This window comes from Hemicordylus capensis, chromosome 2 (genome assembly GCF_027244095.1).
Source record: "Hemicordylus capensis ecotype Gifberg chromosome 2, rHemCap1.1.pri, whole genome shotgun sequence".
Taxonomy (NCBI): Eukaryota; Metazoa; Chordata; class Lepidosauria; order Squamata; family Cordylidae; genus Hemicordylus; species Hemicordylus capensis.
In genome coordinates, this window is record NC_069658.1 from 427,750,901 (window position 1) to 427,778,049 (window position 27,149).

At 45.0% G+C, this 27,149-nt stretch overlaps 2 protein-coding genes across 3 annotated transcripts; one reads left to right on the plus strand and one right to left on the minus strand.

Moving 5' to 3' along the window:
* Positions 1–1,807: 1,807 nt before the first annotated feature.
* On the minus strand, positions 1,808–27,149 carry LOC128341587 (17-beta-hydroxysteroid dehydrogenase type 6-like). Of its 2 annotated transcripts, none has more exons than XM_053287890.1 (5): positions 27,047–27,149; positions 6,226–6,540; positions 5,398–5,656; positions 3,853–3,914; positions 1,808–2,432 (listed from the first exon to the last, which is right to left on the minus strand). In XM_053287890.1, exons 2-5 carry the CDS (start codon positions 6,536–6,538, stop codon positions 2,215–2,217), a joined length of 852 nt encoding a protein of 283 aa, XP_053143865.1. In that variant the 5' UTR covers positions 6,539–6,540; positions 27,047–27,149; the 3' UTR covers positions 1,808–2,214. The 2 variants fall into 2 exon arrangements, with proteins under 2 accessions (XP_053143865.1, XP_053143864.1); XM_053287889.1 differs by having other exon boundaries at positions 3,757–3,914.
* On the plus strand, positions 9,420–17,711 carry LOC128341586 (endogenous retroviral envelope protein HEMO-like). Its single transcript, XM_053287888.1, has 2 exons — positions 9,420–9,481; positions 15,048–17,711. The coding sequence occupies exon 2, from the start codon at positions 15,397–15,399 to the stop codon at positions 16,594–16,596; it is 1,200 nt and encodes a 399-aa protein (XP_053143863.1). The 5' UTR covers positions 9,420–9,481; positions 15,048–15,396; the 3' UTR covers positions 16,597–17,711.

Below are 27,149 nucleotides of genomic sequence, written 5' to 3' on the forward strand. Positions count from 1 at the left end.
CATGAGCACAACTCTTAAATGACCACTTATGATTAAGCTAAATATTAACATTCAGGGACAATGTAAAATAGACTCAGAGACACTGGACCACCTCTTTTTGGTGTAGGAGTGTGTAAGCTGTCCAGTTACACAGAATGCTTCAAAAAGTAGAATGGGGAGGCATTGCTATGAAAAGCAACGCTTTACCCACCAACTAGAACAGTCCCTTTCATCACTCAAGTCACATCATCCTTACTGGAAGAAAATGACACCCAAAGAACTCAATAGAGAACAACTGGTGTGTGTGTGTGTGTGTGTGTACACACACACACACACACACACACACACACACACACACACACATTTAGATATATATAATGTGGGTTGATTTAAGAAAGACACTTATTGCAGTGATACTCAAAAAACACTTACTAAAAGTAAGACTACACTGACTTGAAGGAAATGCGATTAGAATTGGGATCATAGAGTTTTGTCATTGCATATGAAAGTATTCTTGATCCACTGCTAGTATGATTTTAAAAAATGAAATATATCTGTGTGTGTGATTTGTAAAAAGAAAAAGCATTGACCTGATTCAGTAGTTTACTATACATGTGATCATTCTCTCTCTCTGGCGTAGAAGTCAAGCTAAATTAGGGTTAAAGTGCACTGCAAACAAAGTATTGCTTTTTGTAAACTATAACAGTAAAGTCTTAAAATACAGCCAAGAACATACTTTACCTAGAAATGTGGGGGTGGGGGGAAGCGTATGTGTGTGTGGAGAGGATTGCAAGAGGATGTGTTCTTGCACTCTAAATTTGGAGCATGTAAGTTGCTGACAATGCTTTGCACTGTGAAGGGCCATTTGAAATGTGAAGGTTTTTAACATTAGACCTGAACAAAAGCTGGTTGCAACATCAAAATAATATGCACATCTAGAGAGATGCTTTTGCTTTGTGCTTCCTCTTCAGCCACTGTGATTTTAATTGTGCTGGAGGATCTTCATTAAGAGCCAGCATGGTATAGTGGTTAGAGTGCTGGACTAGGACTGGGGAGACCCGAATTCAAATCCCCTTTCAGCCCTGATACTTGCTGGGTGACTCTGGGCCAGTCACTTCTCTCTCAGCCTAGCCTACCTCACAGGGTTGTTGTGAAGAGAAACTTAAGTATGTAGTACACCACTCTGGGCTCCTTGGAGGAAGAGCGGGATATAAATGTAATAATAATAATATTAGCACATGGAGAGATTTCACAAAGCTGCTTCATTAGGTGGGGGGAGGGGCTTGACAGACTAGGTCTTTTTGCACGCAATGAGAATGTCAGCCTTACAATGTCAACCAACAATAATAATGTTGGAGGGAAGTTGAGAACAGTAAATTAGTTATCTGAAAGATGAGTGTCAGATGTTTGGATGGGGGGGGCGCAAATTCGGTGCTTGCCCTAGGCACTATTTCCCCTAGATATGCCTCTGGTCTGAATATACACCTTTTTATTCTAAAATGTGTCATGATTGAGCAGAAATAATAACTTGGAGAAATACACCAGCATTCCAGCCCTTCTGTTAACAGAAAACAAGCCATCACATAGAGCCTTCCACAGCTCTTCCTTCTGACGTATTGTTATCACAACTCAAAAATATAATGAAAACCTTTCATGTAGGTATAATCCCTTCACTAATTGTTATGTCTGAGGACCAGAGAGCAACCAGATAGCTAACCCTAACTTTAAAACATCCTGAAACATGCAAGCATGAAGTTTCAAATGAAAAGTTACAGATTAGAAGAAGATTGTCATTTTCTAAGCCAGAGATGAAGCAAATGACTAAAGGTAAGAAGGGATAATTGTATTTTTAATATGCATGATGACAAGCCGAACAACAGAACCAGAGGTAACACCAGTGATGCCCTGGTTTAGGAAAGCAGGGCAGTTGGAATTGAAACATTTATTTATTACATTTGTATCCTGCCTTACAAAGAACCCAGGACAGCTGTCATATGTACTTGCCAATATCTTTCCACATGGAGGGTGCATTTCAGGCCTCTTGCCCCACCTCTGCCCAGATATCGATGTGGACCTTCACTGAGGGGAAGCACATGAATGGTAACATTCCTGCCCATCTGGCAGATCGAAGCGGTGGCGGGGTGGGGGGGGTCACAACAAACTTGCAATAATCAATGTTCCTCACAGCTTGCATAACTTGGCTCTTGTAGAATCTCTTGTATGTCGTGTCTATGATCACTGGACAGCCCCAGCTGGTCTAGGAAAGCCAACAGACAAGAGGTAGTCTGCAATCCAGGAGGGTAAGTAAGAAAGGGGGATGAAAACCAATTTGGCATCCCAGCCTGCAGAATAACGGCTGCGGGGATAACGGGAGGTCAGTGCATGCTCCATACAATCTGTGACCAGGTAGAGTTTGGAGTTTGGCAATGGCCTGCGATGTAATGCCTTTAAGACTGCAGAGGGAGGGAGGGAAAAAATAAGAAAAGTCAGTCGCACCTGGGAACATAGCCCTGACAACATTCCTGAGACAACGGAGGCATTTGCTCCAAAGCTTTGGTATGTTGTCTGAGGAATGTTGGCTTCCATTGCTGTCAGACTTCTGAACTAGATTGACTTGATTGAGCAAAGCTGATACCTTGTGTCTTCCTGGAATGGAGTAACATGTTATAAGAAAACACAGGGCTGCTGCTCCTGAAAGTGGCAGCCTGTATCAATTCTCCTGCCTCCCTCTCCTATAACATGTTGTACAGCTTGGGCCAGATATCATTAATTTGTCTATACTGGCTTCCAGTGATGAGGATGAGAAAATGGACAGTATTGTCCATATCAGATGCAAGTTATACTGCACATGAGAACATAAGAGGCTGCCTTCTATGATCCAGACCGGGCATGTTTGTGTCCCCCCCCCCCGAATGGGGCTCCCCAATTTGTTTTGAATTTGAACTGGTTCGGGCCTGGTTCAGGGGTGCCAGGTACCATTAAATTTTGTTTTTTAAAGTTTGACTTACTGCCACCGAGGGCTTCGGGGGATGCTGCTGTGGCCACAGGGTGGGGGTGGGGACTGGCACTTCCCCCTTTTCCCTCCGGGCTCCATCTGAGTCTCCATAGGTCAGTTCAGTCTGTTTCTGGGCCATTTCAGCCCTCTGCATGCGGTGACCATTTTTTGGGCCACCTCACATGCAATCAGGGCCAAAACAGCCCCAAAATAGGCTGCAATGGCCTGTGGAGATGGGGGGGGGAGGCCATCAGGGGGAGGGGGAGCTGCTGGAGACCCCCATGGCTGCAGCAGCACCCGCCAAGCTTGCCGGTAAGTGGCGGTAAGTCAAACTTTTAAAAACAAAATTTAATGGTACTCAGAACCCCCGAAGTAGGCTCGAACTGGTTCAAATTTGAACTTAACTGTTTTGGGGTAAAACCTAACATGCCTGCTCTGGTTCGAATCTGGTTCGTGTTCAAACCAAACCGGGCAAACCAGTTTTATGCACATTCCTATCCCTCAATATAGTCTGTATAGTAAAGTGTAAATACAAATATACTCCAAATACAATACTGTTATTGATATAATACTATTCCCATCCCAAATACTTTCTAGAAACCCACATATGTCTACACCCCTTGGAGTTTGTAATCACTATTGGAAGGAAAGGTTATTAAGTCTCTATGACAGGAATGGCCACCCTGAAAAGGAGAATTGACATCCATGATCTGAACCAAAAGAACCCACAAACAAGTTCCTTAAATAGTCTCTTAGCTCTTGTCCCTCTATTTTTGACTCACAGCTGTTCCAGTAGTTCTCCCCATAAAGTTCTCTGATCTCAGCAGGCATCTCTTCCCATAGACGTGGGAGGCTTTTAGGTATATCTCTACTCATACCTGTGTCAAAACTTCCTGGTTCGATTATGCTGACTCCAACCCCAAAGGGATGCAATTCACGCCTAGGATGAAAGCCAATAGTAAAAGAACACACATTTTATCCTAAGCTAGAACCATCCCTGCCATCATTGCATTAGTTGACAATTTTCATTCTCCTGCAAAGTGCATTAAAAAAATATATTGTGAGTCCCCCAGACAAAACTCCAAGCTTTTTTTCTTACTACTATGCTACTATTATTTATATATTGTTTTCAATGAAAAAGTTATCAAAGTGGTTTGTGAAGAAAAATAAGAAGATGGTTCCCTGTATCCCAAATGGTTCACAGTCTAGAAAGAAATGCAAGGTAGACAGCCTCAATAGGCACTGGATGGTCCCTTGCCTAAGCAGATGTTCTTCAGCAAGGGAAAAACCTGATTTGTTGCCGATCTGTTACCTTCTAACAGCAACTATCAGCCATAGGAAGAGAAGAAGGGCGGAAAATCTCTTTATTCTAGGGCTGGAGTTACAGGGCACCCAGGAGAGAGGGAAAGGGAATCAGGTCTGCAGGTCTGATATGGAATTTAATACCTGTCACCTATTCAGTCCCTTCAACTCTTTTTTAAGCTATTCTTTCATTCCTTGTATTTTTTTTACATCTGACTGAAATGTTTTGAATGTGCTGAATAAATTTATTCACACACGCAACACTAGCCATTTATCTCTCCAGTGTTTAAAACCACTTCCATGTTTTATTACCACCTATTACAGGAGGTTGATTTCACATTTAGAACAATTAGATTGGTGGAATAGAGTTGTACTAAATTGACAGTGACAATAGGAGAATTTTAGGACAAGGAGGTCAAGGAGAAATCGAGCTAGTTAAAATAATACAAAATGTAGCTATTGAGTGATATTCTGATGTTTTAAGATTAATGTTCATCTTAAAACAATATGAATATTGCAATATCTTTTTTAAAAGTTATGAATGGCATTTGAAATGAAATAATGTTTTGTTGTTTTTTAATGAAAATGTGCAAGAACTTTAGTCAGGGCCTGGCGAAGTTTTATTTTGATCATGAGAAGTACCAGATGTCAAACCTGCATGGAAGTGGCATGATTTCCACTGACTTAAGCTATTTTTCCTCATGACACTTTCTAATCTAATTTTTAAAAAAACTAATCCCATTTTTTACCTTGTGCCATTTTTACCTTGAATTTAAAAAATATTATTATTTCCATACCATTAAAACACATACACACACACACACACACACACCCCATAATCTTTTTCAGAGAAGGCATGACTCTACCTCCCCTGCTGAGAGACACTAATTCCTGGTACTAAACTGGTAATTGCTGGTAAATGAATTGCAAAAATGTGCAGATTAAATTTTCATTTGCAAATCAAGCCACAGCATGAGAATTATTCAGAAAACAATCTATGAATAATTGGAAGTCCAGTAGTATATTCTTGGAATTTCACACCTCATATATTCACCATGAGAATCATTCGAGAATACTTTGTGTCATATTTGTCCCAAGTCGAGTTCCAGCAAGTGACTTACCGGAGACTGTCAGAGAATGCCTCCAGGGCAAATTTGGAAATACTGTAGCCACCTCCACTCACAGCAATCCTTCCAGCTGCGCTGCTTACATTGACTACCCTTCCCTGGGCTCTCCTCACCAGGGAAATCATGTGCAGTGTCACATCAATTGTTCCAAGAAGATTGATGTCCAGCACCTTGATAAAATCATTCTTGGTCAGCCACTCATTGGGGGCTATTGGAATGACCACTCCTGCATTGTTCACTAAGCCCCAGAGTCCTACGAAGAAAGCCACAGCAAGTGCTCAGAAATTGTTAGCTACTTTCTAATCAGAAAAAGTGTTAGAGATATCTGTATGGGTGTATTGGCTAAAGATTGTAATAAAGTCTGTCTGTTCGTCTGTCTATCTATGCCTGTGGATCCCCTTCTAATAACTTCTCTTTTTACAGTCCAATGCAAAACAAATTCACTACAGATGTGTGTGTGGGGTGGTGATGGTCCACAGGGGACTTTGATGAGGGTATATTTTTGCTGATCTGCCATCTTGTTTCAAGATGCTGGTCTCTCATATTATAGGCAACACTCCTTTGTAACCCATGTGCTGATAGTCAGATACAAACCAAATTCACAGCTCATGGGAGGAGGTCCTAGGTAAGACTCATCATTTTAAAAGGGGAGGAAATTGGGCTCTGTTAGTTTTACTTAGAACTACTTCTTTTTGTTCTCAAGGGAGGAGAGGAGGGCTTCAGGCCTGCTGCTTTTAAAAATCACCAGTCCTCAACTAATAACCAACTGTGGCCTACAGAATCCATAGGAACTGAATGTTCAGAGAACACTATGGGCTGTACCTTTGCTCCCCACTTGCTCCTTCACCCACTGGGTAGCTTTGGCAACACTGTCAGGACTGGTGATATCCAGGATGGTGGTTCTCAGTCGCTCCGAGGTGGCTTTCTCCAGTTGCTCTGCCCCTTTCTCCGTAAAACAAGCTGCAATCACCCTCAGGCCTCGGGCATCCAGCTGCTTGGCCAGCTGGTTCCCAAAACCAGAGTCGCAGCCGGTGATGAAGACATATTTCTCTGTCAGGTTGTCCACAGACTGTCTCTCCTGGTACCATCGGCGAAGGAAGTAAAGCCCCACCAGGGCGGCCAGGTAGATCCACATCGCTAAGAGCCACAGGGAAGAAAACAAAGCAGCACAGTGTAAAGGTCAAACTACACTTTAGGATGAAGGTCTTTGGCCAGAGGCCTAGATGGCTTTTATATTGCTTCAAAGCAGCCATGTCCTCACCAGGATTTTTGAATTTGGTCAGAGCAGCAATTCTAGGGAAGGAGGTGTTGTCCTGATAGGAATCAATTGCTACTCCCAGCTCAGTTGCTTTTAGTGCTGCATTTTCACATTTGGAGCCTGCCCCGCAATCAGCTTTTATTTTACGTAAGCATAAAATCGTTGGGCGATTCAGTCATAGACCTCAGTTATAACACATAGCTTGGCTCTAGGTGCTGGGGCAGTTATGGACCCAAGAGGCCCAAGTTTCTAACAAGCTGATCAAGCTGAAGCCAATGACTCCAGTCCTGTTCCACAGTATATACATAGCAGCCAGTAGCTGTCAATCTTTCCCTGTTTCTCTCAGTGCAGGAGGTGCAACCCCACCGGAACTACTAGGAAGAATATCTTTGCTATAGGCTGAAGTGGGCAAGAACAAATAAAAGTCACAACATAAGGCCATGGCCTTTGCTTCTGGGATACAAATGATAATTTTGCATTGACTTGGGGATGGTATGATAAGAATTGTTTTTGCCTGTGGTTCTTTGGGTTCTCCCACTCATCCGTTTCGCTCTCTGTTCAACCAGATTTAGCTGGTAAACTTCCTTGTTATCCATTCACAAAGTATTTGGAATCAGCTGTCTCCAAATCATTGGGCTGATCTGGGGGTCAGCTGGTAAGCAGAGGAGTAGAGGTCTTTGTCATACTAGGGTGCTGCCGAGTGATGAGCAAGGAACAAAAGCTCCCACCATTGGGACTTACCTGGTGGCACATAGACCCTGCAGGAGAGGGAGGAAAAACACCTCTGAAAGTGCTGGTATCAGGTTGTTGGGGCCCTGAGGCAATGCCCAGCACTTGGCCCCCATGGCACTCTGGCTCCCCAACCTCCCCAAGCTTACCAGTGGCAGCAGGCAGCAGGCAATAGCTCTTTCCATTTCTCCCATCGGCAAACGGGGGAGGCATCTCTGGTGGCAGCTCCTGCCCTTCCTACCCTTGGAGGGTAGGAGGGTGAGCGGACACCACATCTTGCCCCCAGTCACCCATCAGAATGGGAAGGAGCTGCCCGCCTCCCACTGCCAACTCCAGCAGTAGCAGCAGTGGCGGCGGCAGCTTCTCCTCTTCTCACCCTCCCCACCAGTCAATGAGCTTTCTCTCTAAGGCCCCTGTCTCCTCCTCCTCCACACAACTGATGAAGTGTGCCATGGCTCACCAAAGTTCAGGCTATGTAGATGTGTTATTCCAGGGTTGGCCAATCTGAATAAGTCATAGGTGGGGATAACGGGAGTCGTAGTCTAAAAGCGGCTGAAGAGCTTCAGGTTGGCCACCCTTACATCAGTCTTTAGGGTACTATAATACTGTTTACCCCTCTGAGCATATTCAGAAACTCTCATAGAATGTTGTCTGTTATTTGTCAGGTTGTACTATCAAATGACAGCCCTGACTTGTGTGGATTATAGTTCATTCTGCTCAGCAGGTGAAGGGACAGGAGAAGAGGCACCGTTCCCTCTTCTTGTATTTTTGCACAGCAATAATCCACTATTGCTTGTCCACAGAATTCCCCAATTGATTATTTTCAGAAACAGTCTGATTATCCGCTCCCCCGCCCACCATTGGGGGCTTAATAAATGAATGAATGAATGAATGAATGAATGAATGTGGGGCTCTTCGCTGAAAAACCAACATTTCCTTGCAGGAACCCACTCTTGCTCTCTTCCTTAGCCTGCCTTGGTGCTGAGTGGATCTGCATGTGGAGAACCCACTTTTACTAAAGGAGCATGACTGTGTAAGCAAGTTTTCTTGCACGGTTACTCTTGCATAATCCTGCACATTTGTCTACCATGTTATGTCAAATCATGTGCCTCATGGGAAGCAATATATCGTAGGAGTGATATGTGAATTATTTGATATCTTTCAGGAGGTGATAGTAATGAAAGGGACATTTTTTCTTTCCAGTGCATTGTATAAGTGGTAGAACATTTGGCAGCAGTCCCCGAAATATAAATGGTATTGAGAATCTCATGTGATTTGAAAAATCCATATTGCAAGCCATTTGAGAGGGCTGAAGAGAAGATGATTGTTGTGTATTCCCCATTTCCATGGCAGTGATGTGTTTTAGTAAACCAAAGCTACTCCATTTTGTTAGTAAACCAAAGAAACTCCTTTGCTTAGAAACTTAAAAAGCTCTAACTCAGAGAAACCTCAGCAAGGCCCAAGGACACAAACTCTGCAACATTGCTTTAACAATAGCTGCCACTACTCTTATCTCTCTAGCTCGCATAGTAGCAATTGTAATGCTAACCAAGCCAGGTTCCCATGAGAAACACTTGAAATGCTAACGCTGAAGAAAGAGCGGATCTAACCATATTAGGGAAATCACCTGATGGACGATAGTCAAGTCACGCATGCGTGCTTGAAAGGGGTTAGGTCATAGTTGCTATGTGCATTAGGGTCAAGAGCCTTTTTGCATTCATGTTGTTGTTTGTATAAAAGAACATCTCTAGCTGTAACTCATTGTATTCAATGTGAAGCGTGAGCTGAATTGGATACCTTGATACCGTGAAGCAATTAAAAGCCTCTGATTGATTCCCTTGAGTCTGTTTGATTGGCTAAAATGCGGACCCAAGTCGAGCTGGGTATTCACATCAATTTGGTGCCGTGACTCGGATGTAACTTGGGTGGATGATTTGGCCCGCCGTGGGACAACGAGGACCAGCGCGCACCACAGCCTTTGTCTGAGGAGGTTTCTCGTGGCCCTGGGACACGTCAGTCGTTACTACATGCTACATCTGGGAATCGAGGCAAGAGCCTGAGGGAGAGGCAAGAAATCCAGAGACGTCTTTGGTGAGTACCCCAAGCCCAAGTAGGGGAACAAAAAGTGGGGGGGAAGCCCAGGGAGGGGCATTCTTTCATCCCGAGAAGAGGGGAGAAAGCAAATTACCCAAGCAGGGGCAATTTAAGCCAAAATCCCAAGGGGGGGGGCAATTTAAGCCAAAAAGCCTGAGGGAGAGGCGGCTGAGTCAAGAATAAACGGCCCAAGCACAAGCAAGCTAGGGGGTGGACCATGGGGAGCAGAAATAGCAAGCACACGAAATCTGAAAGGATTTCTTGCACGCCCTTGGAATGTGTGTTGAAGAATTGGAAGATTCTCACAGGGGAGGGTAATGCTCTCAAAAAAAAGATTTTGAAATGTCTCTGTATAGAAGTGTGGCCAACCTATCTGCTTGCCAATGGCGCCACCTACTGGCCACGTACAGGAAGTGTTGATCAATCTTTAATTTTAGAATTGTTGGTATATTGTTCAAAAAATGGAAAATATGAAGAACACCGTTATGTTCAGCCATTCATGGAATTATGGTGCAGACCTCTGTTAGCCATGGACTGTGGGCTAATGCCTGCAGGGAATTCTTCTGGACTATTTCCCTTACAGTCTTGCCCTTCCACTCCCCTCACCCCTTCCGCACCTCCCCCTCCTCCACCCTATCCCAAGCCCTATGAATATCCAGAAGATGATCGTGTTCAACCTATTTTCCCACCCCCACCACAACCTCAACTTATTCCCCAGCCTCAGCTGCTTCAAATTCCCAATGTACCAGATGTACAGAGAGCACCCTCTCCAGGAAGGGGGGAGGGCATAGGTTTGGTTGACTTAGAGGGGGAAGATACATTGGGGCCACTTCCTACACCTTTGACACCTTTGGGAACGGGGGCGGGCATAAGTTTGGTTGATTTGGGAACAACACCATTGCAACGTTTAAAGAAAGATTTGGAAGCCTTGGATTTAGCTATTGTGCCTACTAACAGCGGTACCGTCTCCCTTACAAACCCCAAAATCAGCCCCGTTGCCTGGCATACTAGAAGTAAAAGCAGCAGCAGAGTCCCAATTTTAGCCCAATTGAGGGAAACTTTAACTGCCACAGGGGACCGAACATTAGTCCATGTTCCCTTTTCATCTGCAGATTTAATTAATTGGAAGCTGCAAACTAAATCACTTAGAGAAGACCCAGTAGCCTGCTCTAGTCTCTTTGAGTCTGTGCTTGCTACTCACAAACCTATATGGGCAGATATCCAGCAAATGGCTGGCTCTTTGCTTACAGCAGAGGAACGACGCCTCCTTTTGCAGAAAGCTACCCAGTTAGCCACTAATATGGGGGCCCGTCAGACACCAGTTGTTGCAGCAGCAGAACTATATCCCTTGCAGGATCCTAATTGGGATCCAAATACTGATGCTGGGCGTGCCGCTTTAGACACCTTTCGCCAACTCTTTCTGAAGGCTCTCAACACTTGTGTGCCTAGACATACAAATCTGAACAGACTTCATCAGACCTTTCAGGGTCCAAATGAATCGCCAGGAGACTTTCTGGAAAGGCTTGAAAAATGCCTTCGCCAATTCACGTCCCTGGACCTTAAATCTCCAGAAGCAGAACGTATTTTGAGAGCAGCATTTTTGGCTCAGAGTGCACAGGACATTAGAAAGAGACTGAATAAGTTAGATGCACCTTTGACCATGGCTCTCGACTCTTTAGTGGAGGCAGCTTACCGTGTCTATACACAGAGAACCCAGACCCAGAGTCAGAAAAAGAGAAGGAGAAGGAAAGAGAGAAGGAGAAAGAAAAAGAAAGGGAGAAGGAGAAAGAAAAGGAAAAGGAAAAGGAGAAGAAAGTTGGAGGAAGTAAACCACATATCTTATATGCTGGTTGAGGAAGGGGGGCCCAGCAGGGGCCGGGAAGAGCATCCCCTTGACAGGGATCTCCATATTGTTACCATTGCGGAAATCCAAACCATTGGGTCCGGAACTGTCCGACCCGGTTTCAAGGACTGCAGCCATTTCCACAGCAAATGCAGCAAATGCCCTATTGGCAGACAGCCTCTGCTGTCCAGCCACAGCAGCATTTCCAGTCACAGCAGCAGTTCCAACAATTTCAGCCGCAACAGCAGTTTCAACCACAACAATTTCAACCCCAGCAGCAGGGGGGCCAGCAGTTCCAATCCCAACAGCAGCCCTACCAGTCTAGTCCCCAGAGTCCCTATCAGCAAAGGAACTCCAGATAGGACAGGCCGGGGGAAACAGCTGTATTGGCGACTTTCACCCACAGAACCCCTGGTGGCCTGCAAAGTGGGCTCTGGAGCAAATGCTCAGACTGTTTCAATGTTAGTAGATTCCGGCGCCACTCATTCAGTCTTAATTACTCCAAAAGGGGCTACCTCAAGCAGCCGTTCCAGCTTTGTGGAAGGAGCCATGGGTGCTTCAGCAAAACATCACTTTTTGGAAGCCATACCTTTTGAATGTGCAGGGTCACAAGGACAACATTCCTTCCTGCACATGCCTCAGTGCCCTGTGAATCTATTGGGCAGAGATTTATTGTGTGCCATGCGGGCTACCTTATCTTTCGCCCCAGACCAAATCACCATGGAAATTCCTGATTCAGAAACCTGGGCAGTTCAAGCTAGAGTGATGGGTCTTTTCCCACCCATGCTTGCACCATTGATTGATTTACAAGTACCAGAGACAGTGTGGGCCAAGGAGGGATTGCCAGGCAAAGCAAAATATGCCCAACCAGTGACAATTCGATTGAAACCAAACACCCAGCCTGTTGCAATACCACAGTATCCCTTGAGGAAGGGAGGTGCAGAGGGATTAAAACCAATTGTTGATGCCTTCATAGCCAATGGAATCTTAGTTCCCAGCCAAAGTGCATGGAATTCCCCGATCATTGCAATTCCAAAACCAGACGGTAGATGGCGCCTGGTACAAGACCTAAGAGCAGTAAATGCCTGTGTGGAACCGCTACACACAATCTTGCCAAATCCACACACTATAATGACAGCTGTGCCACCACAAATGACTACTTTTACTGTTCTGGACTTGAAGGATGCTTTTTTTTTTTTTGCATATCTTTGGCACCAGAATCACAACCAATATTTGCACTAGCGGCATGACCCGAAAACACATGTAAAAGTCGGGCTCCAATGGTCTCATCTGCAACAAGGGTTAAATTCGGCGCCTCATTTGTTCAGCGATGCGTTGAGGGAGGAATTAGGCAGGTGGACACCCCCAGAAGGCGAGGAAGGCAAGGATTTTGTGTTGCTGCAGTTTCTAGACGATTTGTTCCTAGCCACAACCTCAAAGGAGCTCAATTTGATCCTTACCACTTCACTTTTGCTCCATCTAGCGGATGCAGGCTTTCATCCATCAAAATCTAAGGCACAAGTGGCCTTACCCCAAGTTAAATATATGGGGCTTTTACTCAGCCAAGGACAGAAGTCTCTTTTGCCAGAGCGAAAAGAGGCCATTTGCAGAATAGCCCCACCCTCCAATCGCCGTCAGTTGCGTTCATTCATTGGAATGGCTAATTTTTGCTGCCAATGGATTCATGGGTTTGCAGTTTTAGCCCAACCTCTGTATGATGCACTTTCTGGAGGAGAAAATGACAGCTTTACATAGACAGCAGACTGCCAATCTGCTTTCATGGAGATAAAGGCAGCTCTTGCAAGTGCTCCAGCACTTGGACTGCCAGATTACAACAAAGTTTTCTACTTATTTGCTTCTGAGAGTCAGGGAACAGCATCTGGGATACTTACACAAACCCTGGGCAAAGATCATCGCCCAATTGCATATTTTTCTTCCAAACTAGATGGCGTGGCCCAAGGTTGGCCTCCTTGCTTGAGGGCCCTGGCCGCAGCGGCTGTCATTTTGGAAGAAGCTCTGAAATTCACCCTAGGTTCCAAGACTAAACTGTATGTTCCACACTCAGTTCTTACATTGCTGGAGAACAGAGCAAACCAATGGCTGACACCTGCACGCATGGCTAAGTACCAAGCCATTTTTATCGAATCTCCAGAACTTTCCATTCATCACTGCACTGCATTAAATCCAGCTAGCCTTTTACCACAAAACATGTCAGAACCAGACCCTCCTTTGCATGATTGTCAGCAATTTCTGGACTATCATTGCTCAGCCAGACCAGACCTGACTGATATTCCACTATCAGATGTAGATCTTACATTTTATACAGATGGGAGCAGTTTTATGGACAATGGGGTCAGGAGGGCTGGCTACGCCGTTGTTACCATACATGCTACAGTGGAAGCTAACTCATTGCCCCCTGGGTCCTCAGCTCAGTTGGCAGAACTGATCGCCTTGACTAGAGCTTTGCTGTTAGCCCAGGACCAGAAAGTCAACATCTTCACTGATTCAAAGTATTCCTTCTTGGTAGTACATGCACACGCCGCCATCTGGCGGGAGAGAGGGTTCATTACTGCTGATGGGTCACCAATAGAGCATGGTGGCCAGATTTTGGAACTTCTAGATGCTATACTTTTGCCAAGCAAAGTTGCAGTCATGCATTGCCCAGGGCATCAGAGAAAGGACACTGAGATTGCCCAAGGCAATGCCAGAGCAGATCACACAGCCAAAGCAGCAGCTCTGCTGCCACCCCCACCCACAGTATCTATGTTACCACTTATTCCAGCTTTCCCTTTGCTTCAACCTCAGGATCACCCTTTCCCAATGACAGGAGAGGACGTGTCTACTTTAAATGACCTTTTGCAAAACACTGAATGGACTCAGACTGAGAATGGAGCTGTCCATACTTCAGGCCAGCAGTTTTTTTCATATGGCACCACCATGGCCTTAGTTAAGCAAGCCCATCTTACTACACACTTGGGAAGGGACAGACTATATGAGCTTTTAGTCACATATTTTTACCACCCTCAATTGAGAGCAATGGTAACCACCACTGTCAATGCATGTGTGGTTTGTATTAAGAACAATCCAGCTCCACCAAGGAGAGCAAGACCACGCGGTCTGCTCAGGACAGGAACAGCCCCAGGTGACTCTTGGCAATTAGACTTCACTGACATGCCTAGAGCTGGAATGTATAAACACTTGCTATTGTTTATTGACAATTTCACTGGGTGGTCAGAAGGATTTGCTTGTAAGACAAACAAGACAAAGGAAGTCACCAAGAGGCTTCTACAAGACATTATACCGAGATTTTCACTGCCTAGACATTGAGATTCGGATCAAGGACCACATTTTACCTCTACAGTCATACAGGAGGTAGCCACAGCCTTGGGAATTCGCTATCAGTTACATACACCTTGGCGACCCACTTCTTCCGGGAGAGTAGAGGCCTCAAATCGGATCTTGAAGACACACCTGAGGAAGATATGTCAAGAACTATTGCTAAAATGGCCAGACGCCTTGCCTCTGGCCCTTTTTCGCATGCGCATCACACCGCGGGGGCGTAGTGGGCTCTCACCATTTGAAGCTCTGTATGGGAGAGTGTGTTCTCTAAATCCTCTATCTGCTGATGTATCTGACTTACATGTCAGGGGAGAAGAATTGCTGAAACAACATGTAGTTGGCATTGCGGCTGCCTTGTCTTCTCTTTCTTCTCATTTACAGGCAACGCAACGGCCGCCACTAGAGGGACCACAACACCCTTTCCAACCAGGCGATCAGGTGTACCTTGAGAAATGGCAGAAGCCTAACCTCGAGCCACGGTGGACGGGTCCGTTTACAGTGCTCCTAGTGACCCAAACTGCAGTTCGTCTCTCTGGATCAAAGACTTGGACCCATCACACCCGAGTGAGATTCGCGCCTACCCCGGCGAAGGAACCAGAAGACAACAACAACAACTGGGCAGTGACCAAGCGTGGAGACCTGAGACTCACTTTACGCAAACAGCCACCACCAAAACCCCCACCAGAGCCTCTTTCCCTTGAAGATACTCTGGCAGTGTGGGAAGCAATGGATGAAGGACACTTTTAATTTTCCCAAACATTTTTCTTGCAAAGAACAATATTTTTATTTCCCCCCCCCCTTCTTTAAATTTTTTCTGTACAAAGGGAGGGTGTATCTCTTTTGGTGTTTGTCATGTTATTTCTTGTGTACATGGTCAATTCAACACCCACACGCTCCACTTTTACAGACTTTAGCTGACATTGCCAACTTAAATGACTGCTGGCTATGCAGTCACATGGCAAGCACAGAAGGGGATATTTTAAATGTAGTGGCCATTCCAGTCACACTTGGCTGGTGGATTACTTATCCACAAACCACAGAACAGCCCCAATATTTTTCAAATTACACTACATATTGGTCTTGGGGAAAACACAGAGAAACAATTCACTTCCAGGGAAGAAGCATTAGTTATAATCGCTATGGATACACTAAAAGGGAAACTCTCAACAGAAATGCCCTTGGTATCCCGGATATTAAGCTTTCAAGCCACGGCTTACATCCTATCTGCATTGAAAATAGAAATGGTACAGGGAAGTTTTTGGGAGTAAATCCCTACCACAGCTGTACACACATAGTGTCCTTTAACAGCACGGACGGAACATGGTTCTCTCAACACAGAGAGAACGAACTAGAATGTTTTCATATTCCTCTTGATTTAGGAATACCTACTTCTCTTAGAGAATTTCTTTTTCTTAACTTCACAGACTCAGAGTGGATCACTGTTTCAAAAGCCCTGAACCTTTATAATTCTTCCATATATCTTACAAAAGGTCTTGGCCTTTGTCAACAGGCAAACCGAACTGATCATGTTTGTGAAGGCTCTAGTTTTAACACGCACACGCCTTGGTTTGACATCTGGGTGACTATTGCATGTGCTTATCCAGAAAAAGTGTCAAAAACATGGAAGCATTTGTTTAGCAATGCAGGTAAAGACATTGTGGATTTGTGTAGCCATTATGTCAATTTACCTCGTTCAGGAAACAACTTAATTGTTGCCTTACCAGCAGGCCTTTATTGGGTCTGTGGGAACAGAGCCTATCGTGCATTACCCCCAGGATGGACAGGCAGATGTGCACCAGCCCATTTAGCACCTACCATTTATGTGAAACCTTCACTTAATGCATCACAAGTTCTTAATCTTGGAAGCTTGTTACATAGAACACGAAGACAAGCCAAAATCAATTATGTTCCAAATCCTTTAGCTACATGAAACACAAAGTTCCATCAATGGACAAGAACCATACTACCTAGGTTAGGAGTAAATCAACTAGAAAAAGCTATAATAAATATTTCCAGACAAATCGAACTCTCATTTAACCAGACTCTGTTAGCCTTAACTGATATGGGCACAGAGATAAATTCATTAGGAGAAGTAGTCATGCAAAATCGTAGAGCTTTAGATATTCTCACAGCTCAAGAGGGAGGAGTCCTAGGTGAGTCCTAGGTGCAGTCCTAGGTGTGCAGTCCTAGGTGAGGTTTGTTGTTTTTATGTCAATGAGACTGGATTCATCGCTGCTCATGTTCAAAATCTTAAAGATCAACTTCAAATATGGCATAACATGGGAAAGGAAAACCCTATGGATATATGGGCATGGCTCACTTCTTGGTTACCCAATTGGGGATTGTGGGCACAGAAGATAATCATAATTATAGTATGTATTTGTCTTTTATTGATAATCACACGTTGCTGCTTGCAATGCATTCCAACTTTAACCCACTTGTTTATGAAAGCTTTTAGACCCCGCCACAGTTTGGGACCTAAATACACATCCGTACCCTTACAAGCATTAATGAGGGCATCCTGAAGCATCCTGAAGATTCAGGATGATCCAATTTTTTCAGGGGGGAATTGATGTGTTTTAGTAAACCAAAGCTACTCCATTTTGTTAGTAAACCAAAGAAACTCCTTTGCTTAGAAACTTAAAAAGCTCTAACTCAGAGAAACCTCAGCAAGGCCCAAGGACACAAACTCTGCAACATTGCTTTAACAATAGCTGCCACTACTCTTATCTCTCTAGCTCGCATAGTAGCAATTGTAATGCTAACCAAGCCAGGTTCCCATGAGAAACACTTGAAATGCTAACGCTGAAGAAAGAGCGGATCTAACCATATTAGGGAAATCACCTGATGGACAATAGTCAAGTCATGCATGCGTGCTTGAAAGGGGTTAGGTCATAGTTGCTATGTGCATTAGGGTCAAGAGCCTTTTTGCATTCATGTTGTTGTTTGTATAAAAGAACATCTCTAGCTGTAACTCATTGTATTCAATGTGAAGCGTGAGCTGAATTGGATACCTTGATACCGTGAAGCAATTAAAAGCCTCTGATTGATTCCCTTGAGTCTGTTTGATTGGCTAAAATGCGGACCCAAGTCGAGCCGGGTATTCACATCAGCAGCAAGAAGTTCTAAAGTCAGCACTACTTGGGTGTCGATTTCCTTTGGCAGAGAAAGCACCAGCGGTCTATGGTGTCTTAGTAACATTTTGATTTATTTACACATATACAAATAAAGCATCAGTGAAGACAAACAGCATGCACTTCCACTTGGAAGCAGATGTGCTGGCTCATAGCAGATCCTGAGAGAGAAGCCTTGCACCTCTGGGTGCCTTCCACCCCTTATCTCTATCTATGTTCCAGACTAACTGTGCTCTCTCTCTCTCTCTCTCTCTCTCTCTCTCTCTCTCTCTCTCACACACACACACACACCCCTTACATTAGCCCCTCCCCTTAGCTTGGGCTGGGTGTTATCACTTTCACCAAATTCTGATGGGGAATCTATTTTAGAATCTATTATGATTTGTATGCTTCCATATCATTCTCTTCCACCTGGAATCTGCAGTTGGTTAGCTGGAATCAGGGGTGTAGCGTCAGGGAGGCAATGCCTTACCAAACAGAATTTTCTTTCAGTCCTCAAATTCCTAACATTTCAGTAAATTAAAACCTCCGCTTTTAACAATACGGCTTAAACATCCAAAGAGGAGTGGGATGGGGCACTGGAAATGCCAACACAGAAAACAAATACAAGAGAATATCTTATCTGTCTCATAGGGATGTGCGAACCGGTTCGGATCCGAACCGGTTCGGGTCCGAACCGGTTCCGGTTCGGAGGTTCGGATCGAACCGAACCACCCCCGGTTCGGTTCGAATCCGAACCGAACTGGGGGTGGTTGGTTTCGAACCGGTTCGGACCGGTTCGGATCGGTTCAGAAAGCTGAAAATTGGTCAGATAGTAGCTGGCACCCAGGGGTACCTGTCACCCAAACCCCAAAGCAATCAGACACTCGTATGATTTTTTATGAATTTTTGAAAAATATTTTTATTTTTTTCTCATAGGATATAATGGGACCCGAACCAGGCCATTATTTCTTTTTGTGGAGCACTCATGGGTGCCAACAACCATGCAAACCCTGAAGCAATCAGACACCCCTATGATTTTTTATGAATATTTGAAATATTTTTAATTATTTTTCTCATTGAGTATAATGGGACACGAACCAGTCCATATACCCTGTTGTGGAGGACTTAGGAGCACAAAATCAGGGTGGGTGGTAGACAGACAGGGGTGCCTACCACCCAAAAAATCTCAAGGCAATTGGACACTCCTCTGATTATTGGGGAATTGTTAAGTATTTTTGAATTCCTCATAGAGAATAATTAGGATTGCAGCAAATGTATAGCTTCACGTCGGGGGGAAAGGGGTGTCGTAGAGTGCAGTGTGGTGGGTGGTAGTTCCTAGGGTGGGCAAGGAATCTATCAGAATTATTTGAAAGGAATTGGGCAAAGAGGTGATTTTTAAGTGATTTTTGAAGTTTATGCGTCTTTAAGGTTTTTCCTCATAATAAGTTATAATGGAGCTTTCAGCAGCCCTATAAGTGCACATGGGGGTGCTGGGGTGGCCCAGAGCAAGTGGTGGTGTAGTGCACATAGGGTGCCAACCACCCCCATGGGTTTCTAACCCATGGGGTACAGAGATCTCTGGTAGGGGCACCCCCATGGGTACAGGGTTCTCTTGTTTCTGAGGTATTGAGTAGGGGTGTGCAATTCGGGATTTCGGGTGATTCGGCTCGGACCCGAACCGAATCACCCCTGTTCTGTTTTGTGCCCGAATCTGGGTCACCCGAATCACCCTTGATTCGGTTCGGATTCGGATTTAATCCGAATCCGAATCGATTCGGGGGGGTAAAAAGGGGACCAGGGGCAAAATTTTGGAGTGGGGTGGTAGTTCCCAATGGGTAGAGTCTATCACCCCAATTTCAGGGGGATTGGGCAAAATCCTGATTTTTGGTGAATTTTTAAAGTTTTAGTGACTTTGGGGCAGTTCGGGGGAATAGCATGGGATCTGGGCAAAAGAAGTGGGGTGGGGTGGTAGTGCCTAATGGGTGCAGGCTACCACCCCAATTTCAGGGGGATTGGGCCAAGGGCTGATTTTTGGTAAATTTCTGAAAATTTCATGTCTTTGGGGCAGATTGGGGCATATTGGGGCAGAAAGTGGGGCCTGGGGCAGAATAGTGGGGTGGAGTGGTAGTGCCTAATGGGTGGAGGCTACCACCCCCATTTCAGGGGGATTGGGCAGAGGGCTGATTTTTTGAGAATTTTTGAAGTTTGGGTGTCTTTGGGGCAGATTGGGGGCAGAAAGTGGATCTGCCCCAAAGGAGTGGGGTGGGCTGGTAGATAGTGCCTAATGGGTGGAGGCTACCACCCATCCCCAATTTCAGAGTGATTGGGCAGAGGGGTGAATTATGGTGAATTTATTTGTATGAGGTTTGTCTTCATAAGGTGAAGTGTGCTAAATTGATTACTTCCTCATATTATTCATAGTAAAGGAAAGTGTGAAAAAGTGAAAGTGGGGCCATGAGAGTTGTTTGATTGAAAAATATCTCATTTGCTATGATAGAATGAGAATTCACACCTCAGAAAAAACTTCTGAGGTGTGAATTCTCATTCTATCATAGCAAATGAGATTTTTTTCAATTAAACAACTCTCATGACCCCACTTTCACTTTTTCACACTTACTATGAATATGAGGAAGTAATCAATTTAGCACACTTCACCTTATGAAGACAAACCTCATACAAATAAATTCACCATAATTCACCCCTCTGCCCAATCACTCTTAAATTGGGGATGGGTGGTAGCCTCCAGCCATTAGGCACTATCTACCAGCCCACCCCACTCCTTTGGGGCAGATCCACTTTCTGCCCCCAATCTGCCCCAAAGACACCCAAACTTCAAAAATTCTCAAAAAATCAGCCCTCTGCCAAATCCCCCTGAAATGGGGGTGGTAGCCTCCACCCATGAGGCACTACCACCCCACCCCACTATTTTGGGGCAGATCCACTTTCTGCCCCCAAACTGCCCCAAAGTCACTAAAACTTCAAAAATTCTCAAAAAATCAGCCCTTTGTCCAAACCCCCTGAAATTGGGGTGGTAGCCTCCACCCATTAGGCACTACCACCCCACCCCACTATTCTGCCCCAGGCCCCACTTTCTGCCCCAATATGCCCCAATCTGCCCCAAAGACATGAAATTTTCAGAAATTTACCAAAAATCAGCCCTTTGCCCAATCCCCCTGAAATTGGGGTGGTAGCCTGCACCCATTAGGCACTACCACCCCACCCCACTCCTTTTGCCCAGATCCCATGCTATGCCCCCGAACTGCCCCAAAGTTACTAAAACTTTAAAAATTCACCAAAAATCAACCGTGAACCGAATCACCCGAATTTTTTGCACATCCCTAGTATTGAGTGTGGATTCTATGATAGCAAATGAGATTTTCAATGAGACACCATCAATCCACTCTAATATGCTATCATAGAATCCACACTCCGCCTCCTGCTTCTTCTCTGTGTGTGTGCTTAGTGTGCTGCTCCACTGCTGGCAGGCAGCAGCAGCAGTGGCCTTTTTGTTAGATCAGAGAGTTGGTGTGTTGTCTCTCTGAGTGTCATCTTGCTTGGGTAGGTGGTAGGTACTAGGTGTTAAGTGTTAGGGCGCCCAGAGAGAGGGGCAAAAAGGCTGGGGTGGCAATTGATGGGTGCCCCTAGCATTTTTGGTGGATTTCTTGAAAAGAAGAGAAAAAATCCCATTGGCTAGATTGGGGTTAGGGGGGGGGGCAGCCCCGGACCCACCTCTGTGGGGTGGCAGCACCCCCAAAGTGGGTCTGGGGCCATGGCAAAAATGGCCTCAGTTCCTCCCGGCAATCCCCGGAGAGATAGGAGTGATGGTTTTTTTAATTAGGATTTCCTAAGGCATTAAATGAATAACTGTCTCTCTATGTGGCTTTTTATCACCTTTCACCCAGTGACACACATTCTATTCTTTCCAATTAGATATTATTTAATGCCTTAGAAAATCTTAATAAAAAAAACCATCACTCCTATCTCTCCGGGGATTGCTGGGAAGGACTGAGGCCATTTTTGCCATGGCCCCGGACCCACTTTGGTGGTGATGCTGCCCCACAGAGCCGGGTCTGGGGCAGCCCCAAACCCCCATTCTAGTCAATGGGAATTTTTTTTTTCAAAAATTCACCAATAATACTAGGAGCAACCAATTGCCTTGGGATTGTTGGGGTGGAGGACACCCATTGGTGGCTACCACCCACCCCAGCTTTTTGCCCCTAAGTGCTCCACATAGGGAGTTATGGGCAAAAATTGAAAATTTTTAAAAAATTTGTAAAAAATCAGAGGAAGGTCCAATCGACTTGAAATTTGGGTGGCAGGTAGAACACAAGGTCCCCTTTCAAACCAGCTATTTTTTTGAGATCCGAACCGGTTCGTTTCAGCTCCGAACCGGTTCGGATCCAAACCAAACCGGGGGGGTGGTTCGGCAAAACCAAAACCGAACCACCCTGGTCCGGTTCGGACCCGGTTCGGACCCGAACCGAACCGGGAGAACCGGTTTTATGCACATCCCTACTGTCTCACTTTGAAGTCAAAGGAATTCCAGTAAATAGCAATAGCAATAGCACTTACATTTATATACCGCTTTATAGCCGGAGCTCTCTAAGCGGTTTACAATGATTTAGCATATTGCCCCCAACATTCTGGGTACCCATTTTACCGACCTTGGAAGGATGGAAGGCTGAGTCAACCTTGAGCCCCTGGTCAGGATCGAACTTGTAACCTTCTGGTTACAGGGCGGCAGTTTTACCACTGCGCCACCAGGGGCTCTAAATGCCAAGTGTCCTGGACAAACAAGGAAGAACAGCCAAAAATTGTAAACTGCACAATCAAAATCCTGCAGGTTCCACATCAGTTATTGTTGCTGATGCCTTGGGCATGTGTGTGCATGCATGCATGCTTGCTTGCGCTTGATCAGCATCCTTAGCAACCCTTGCATTGCCTCTATGACAAAATAAAAGACGGGGGACAATGCAAGACATATTTTATTTGGTACCTGCATCACATGGCCTTGACTGTACAACGCAGTATAAGGAGAACTTACATGTAACTGTAACATGAACTAGGAAGATGTTTGAAGAAATATGATTAATCCATCCATGAAATATGATTAATCCATTGCACCCAAATTGGTGCAAGAAAACAGGAAGATGATTACAGGGAGACAGGAAATGCAGAGATGGGAACTGGGCCCAGAATAGGTGCGAACACAAATCTTGATGGGTGGGGGAGGAGTTGACAAACCGAGGGGTTTGCTATTGGAGGAAGGAAGGAAGCAGCCTAGCTTTGTGCAGGGCCCAAGCAGAGAGGTGAGTGTGATCAGGCTCTCTAAGTCCCAGGAAGCCTGAAGGAGACCTTCCTTAGCTCAGCTAATGTGGAGCTGGAATATTGTGTGTTTGTCTGTTTGTGTGGTAGTGGGGATATTTCTTTCCTAGTTTATGAAATCAATTGAAAAATATATAGGCCAGGATCCTGACTTAGAGCAGACCCATCATGATGGTTAACTTTCAGGTCAGGATCCCTGCCATAATCTTGACAATTTAACCATTACAGTCACAGTGATAATTTATATTATTTAGTCCTCCTTTCTTTATTGGGTGGCTTCCTCACATATTACACATGCCTTTGAGTGTATGATTAAAATTCAACAGCACTACTACTACTACTAATATTAATATTTATATACCGCTCTTCAACCAAAGTTCTCAAAGTGTTTATTATTATTATTATTATTATTATTATTAATTCTATTTCTATACCGCCCTTCCAAAAATGGCTCAGGGCAGTTTACAAAGAGAAATAACAAACAAATCAGATGGCTCCCTGTCCCCGAAGGGCTCACATTTTAAAAAGAAACATAAGACACACACCAGCAACAGTCACTGGAGGGATACTGTGCTGAGGGTGGATAGGGCCAGTTACTCTCCCCCTGCTAAATAAAGAGAATCACCAGGTTAAAAGGTGCCTCTTTGCCCAGTTAGCAGGGGTTTACAGAGAAATAAATAAATAAATAAATAAATGACACCCTGTCCCCAAAGGGCTCACAATCTAAAAGAGAAACATAAGCTAGACACCAGCAACAGCCACAGGAGGGATGCTGACTGAGCTGGGGTTGGATAGGGCCACTTGCTCTCCCCCTGCTAAATAAAGAGAATCATCACTTTTTAAAAGGTGCCTCTTTGTTCAGTTACCAGGGGATAAGCCCTGAGCCTCTTGGCTCAGGTAGCAGTATAAATAAACTAGCACATATTTGTTAAGTATTAACTTAGAATCTGTTTTTTAAATACACATGCATGCTTCATGGCACTTACTGCTGACACACAGGTCAGCACCGTAGCAAGGGGAGTGGGGGCCTGTGTTTGCCCTCATCCCTGGTGGCCCTGCTGTATTTGGGGACACATGTGTGCAGCGCATGCACACCAGTTATGCCCCGGCGTGTGATGTCACACACAAGGCGGTGTGGCCAGAGCCCGGGAGGACCTGTGCAAGCTCTCCAGAGCTCATTCCCAGCTGGAATATTCTTGCTGGGTGCATGTATTTCTCTTTCTCTCCCTCATGTGGCCCTTCCAGGGCTCTGGTCACACCCCCTTTTGTGTGATGTAACACACAAGAGGCGCGTGGCCAGAGCTCTGGAGGGCTCCCTGAGCCCTCTGGAGCTCACTTCCTAGTCGTGTTTGTTGCTGGTGTTTTGTTTACGCACCCAGCAATGAACACAGCTGGGAAATGAGGACCAGATGGATGTGGGGCGAGACAGGCAGCCCCCGGGAGCTGGGCAGCTCGCGTTCTTTGAATAATATTTTCAAAGAACCACTCTATTATAGCTCCGTCCCTGAGACAGGCTCTAGTCACCCCACTGCACTCTTCAAAACAGTTTTGAAGTTGAACTAGTTTGAAAGAATACTGAGAAGTTACTGGAAATTCTTAGTCCACTGTCACAGAGCTACAGTTCTCAGAATCCTTTCAAGATGGCTCCATTTCAAAATCATTTTGAAGACTGTAATGCAGCTGGCACCTTGCAACAGTTTTAGACCTCCAGCCCACTGTGCAAATGATCACTATAATTAATTCACCTTCTTTCACTTTTCTCAAGCAAACCTCTCACTTACCAAATTAGGGTGTATGAAATTTGCTGTTGGAGCCAATCAGAAGCAGGGTTTATTGGCTAGCCCAGGGCCCTTCTGTAGAATCGAATGTGCTTGTACAGTTAATTCTAGGAACTGTAGTTCATGGAAGTATATAGTTCCTATGTGACTTGTCACCGAGCACATGCTTATGCAAAGTGATGTTTACAGCTACTTATTTAATTTTAAAGTGAAGCTTCTTAAATGCTTTCCTGGAGCGTTTACACACAGGGCTTCTGCCCTGACTCTCCTTCAGAAGGGAGTGTGTGCGTTCACACACCAGCCAAACTTACCTCGAAGTCCCTTCGAGACTCTTGGACTCCACACACAAACTGGGCTTTGTGATGCGAATTCTAGCTTATCTTGATGTATGTCCGAGTTTTTACAATGCTGGGTTTAAGCTACTTTTTCTGAAAACGCTGGAGCAAATGGAAGAGGCACTGACATAGAATTATTAGCATGATAAGAGGCATGCTCTCTTCAGAAATGCAAATCTATCTCTGTAGAGAGCTCTCTCTCCCCCCTTCCATTGGCTAGAAGGAAAACACTGATGTCTGCCATGTGAACTTGTTTCAAAAGAAAACTAAGAGCAGAGGGAACGGTTGCTTCCCTCAATGCCACGAGTGTACTTCGAAGTGGCTTTGCTCAGTGTTTACCCTGAAGCCAAGTGCGAATAACTCCCTGGCATGGCAAATAGCAGCAGGGGCTTTTACGCACAGCAGGTTTTACTGCAAGTTTATAGAGAGGCTTTACTGCAAACTTGATGTTGTCCCCAAAAAACGGGTTTTTTTAAACCCCGGATATAAATCAGGTTATGCTGTATAATGCACAGTGAAAATCTCGAATTGTGTGTGAACTGCTCCCCAATAACTCACAGAGACTTCAGGGTAAATCTAGCTGATATGTGAATGCACCCCCTCCATTCCGGAGGAGATGCGAGTTAAAGGGCTTCAAAATCCCTGTCTGAAAAGCTTCCAGGGCAGTTATTGGTTCTGAAGCAGTGGCCTCAGGTGAGCTCACAGTCATGAGGCAGTTGGGGCTTAGTAGAAATGAACACAGCCAGAATGTGCACTGCTCACAAATTCCACCTTACAGGTTCTTTCCAAGTGCAGAGGCAGATTCGTGCATGTGTTGCACTTGCACTGATGGCAACAGAATCCAAGACTAGATGGAATGATCCAGTTCCTATTTTCTGAAAAGTAGTGAAAGAGTAAGATATGCTGTGTAGCTATTCACACGAGCAGCCCGACTCCGACTTGGATACCCCTACCGATCCCAGCGCTGCCTTCCTAGTTAGCCTGGGGTTTTTACCCACCCTTTTACCATGTGCATACCCTTTTACCTTGGTACAGGGTTGTGTGTATGCTAGGGCTTCATGCAGCCTAAGCAGACACAGAGCTGGATTCCTAGAGCACCTGGCTTGAGGGGAAATCCCTCTATGCACTGTGCCGCTTGCACGGTACATTTAAGGATACCTGGATGCTGGGCTTCATTTCCCCAGCCTCTAGAAATCTGAGCTGCTCAGAGCCACATGTATCATGTGGGCGTGTGAGCCACACACCACACAGTGGAAAGCCAGTCGTCTTGGGGGAAGATAGGTTCAACCCTGCACCCCACCTCCTGCCCTCCCCACCCCATTAACAGTTGTGAGAATGACCTTACTACCTATAGGTTCTGCATATAATAAGTGGTTGTTCAGTGTGTGGCTCTCTCTTCTTATCAGAGCATGCCTGTTTTGCATTTCAAGAATTAAAATGCACAAATTGGGGCTTTTGGGGTCATCATTCTCTATCAAAATCTTTGAGCAGAAACCTCCTATCCCCAACCCTCCTGCCCACCCAGTGTTTGTTTCTGAGCACCCAATGAAAAATGTCTCGCTACATCACTGTCTGGAACTGAAATATTTTTGCACTAAGCTCCCACACTAGTAATCTCAATAAAACTTTCCTGTGATTCAGTATACATCAGCTTGCAAAGTTATTCATGGAGGAATCAGGAACAGAGGTGCAGTAATTATGGTAATACCCAAGAAGATACTTAGGTACAAATGCACAAACTTTGCTGCCTGGTATTATTCAAATATAGCAGAAGACACAATTTCAAAGTTAAAGAAAAACAGAGTAGCTCTTTAAAGGTTTCTTACCTCTCTTCTAGGAGTTTCAGCTTCTGGGGGCTGATAACAGCTTTTGGCGTGGTTTGCAGCTGAACTTTGTACTTTTAGCTCTTAGACTGGTCTTCTCTCATTG

Coding starts and splice junctions, on each gene's coding strand:
- LOC128341587 (XM_053287889.1), bottom strand. CDS start 6,538: ATGTGGATCTACCTGGCCGCCCTGGTGGGGCTTTACTTCCTTCGCCGA. Junction 3,915..5,397: donor GCATTCTCTGACAGTCTCCG/GTAAGTCACTTG, acceptor CTTTCATCCTAG/GCGTGAATTGCATCCCTTTG. Junction 2,433..3,756: donor GGAGAACTACTGGAACAGCT/GTGAGTCAAAAA, acceptor CTCCCTCTGCAG/TCTTAAAGGCATTACATCGC.
- LOC128341586 (XM_053287888.1), top strand. CDS start 15,397: ATGAAGGACACTTTTAATTTTCCCAAACATTTTTCTTGCAAAGAACAA.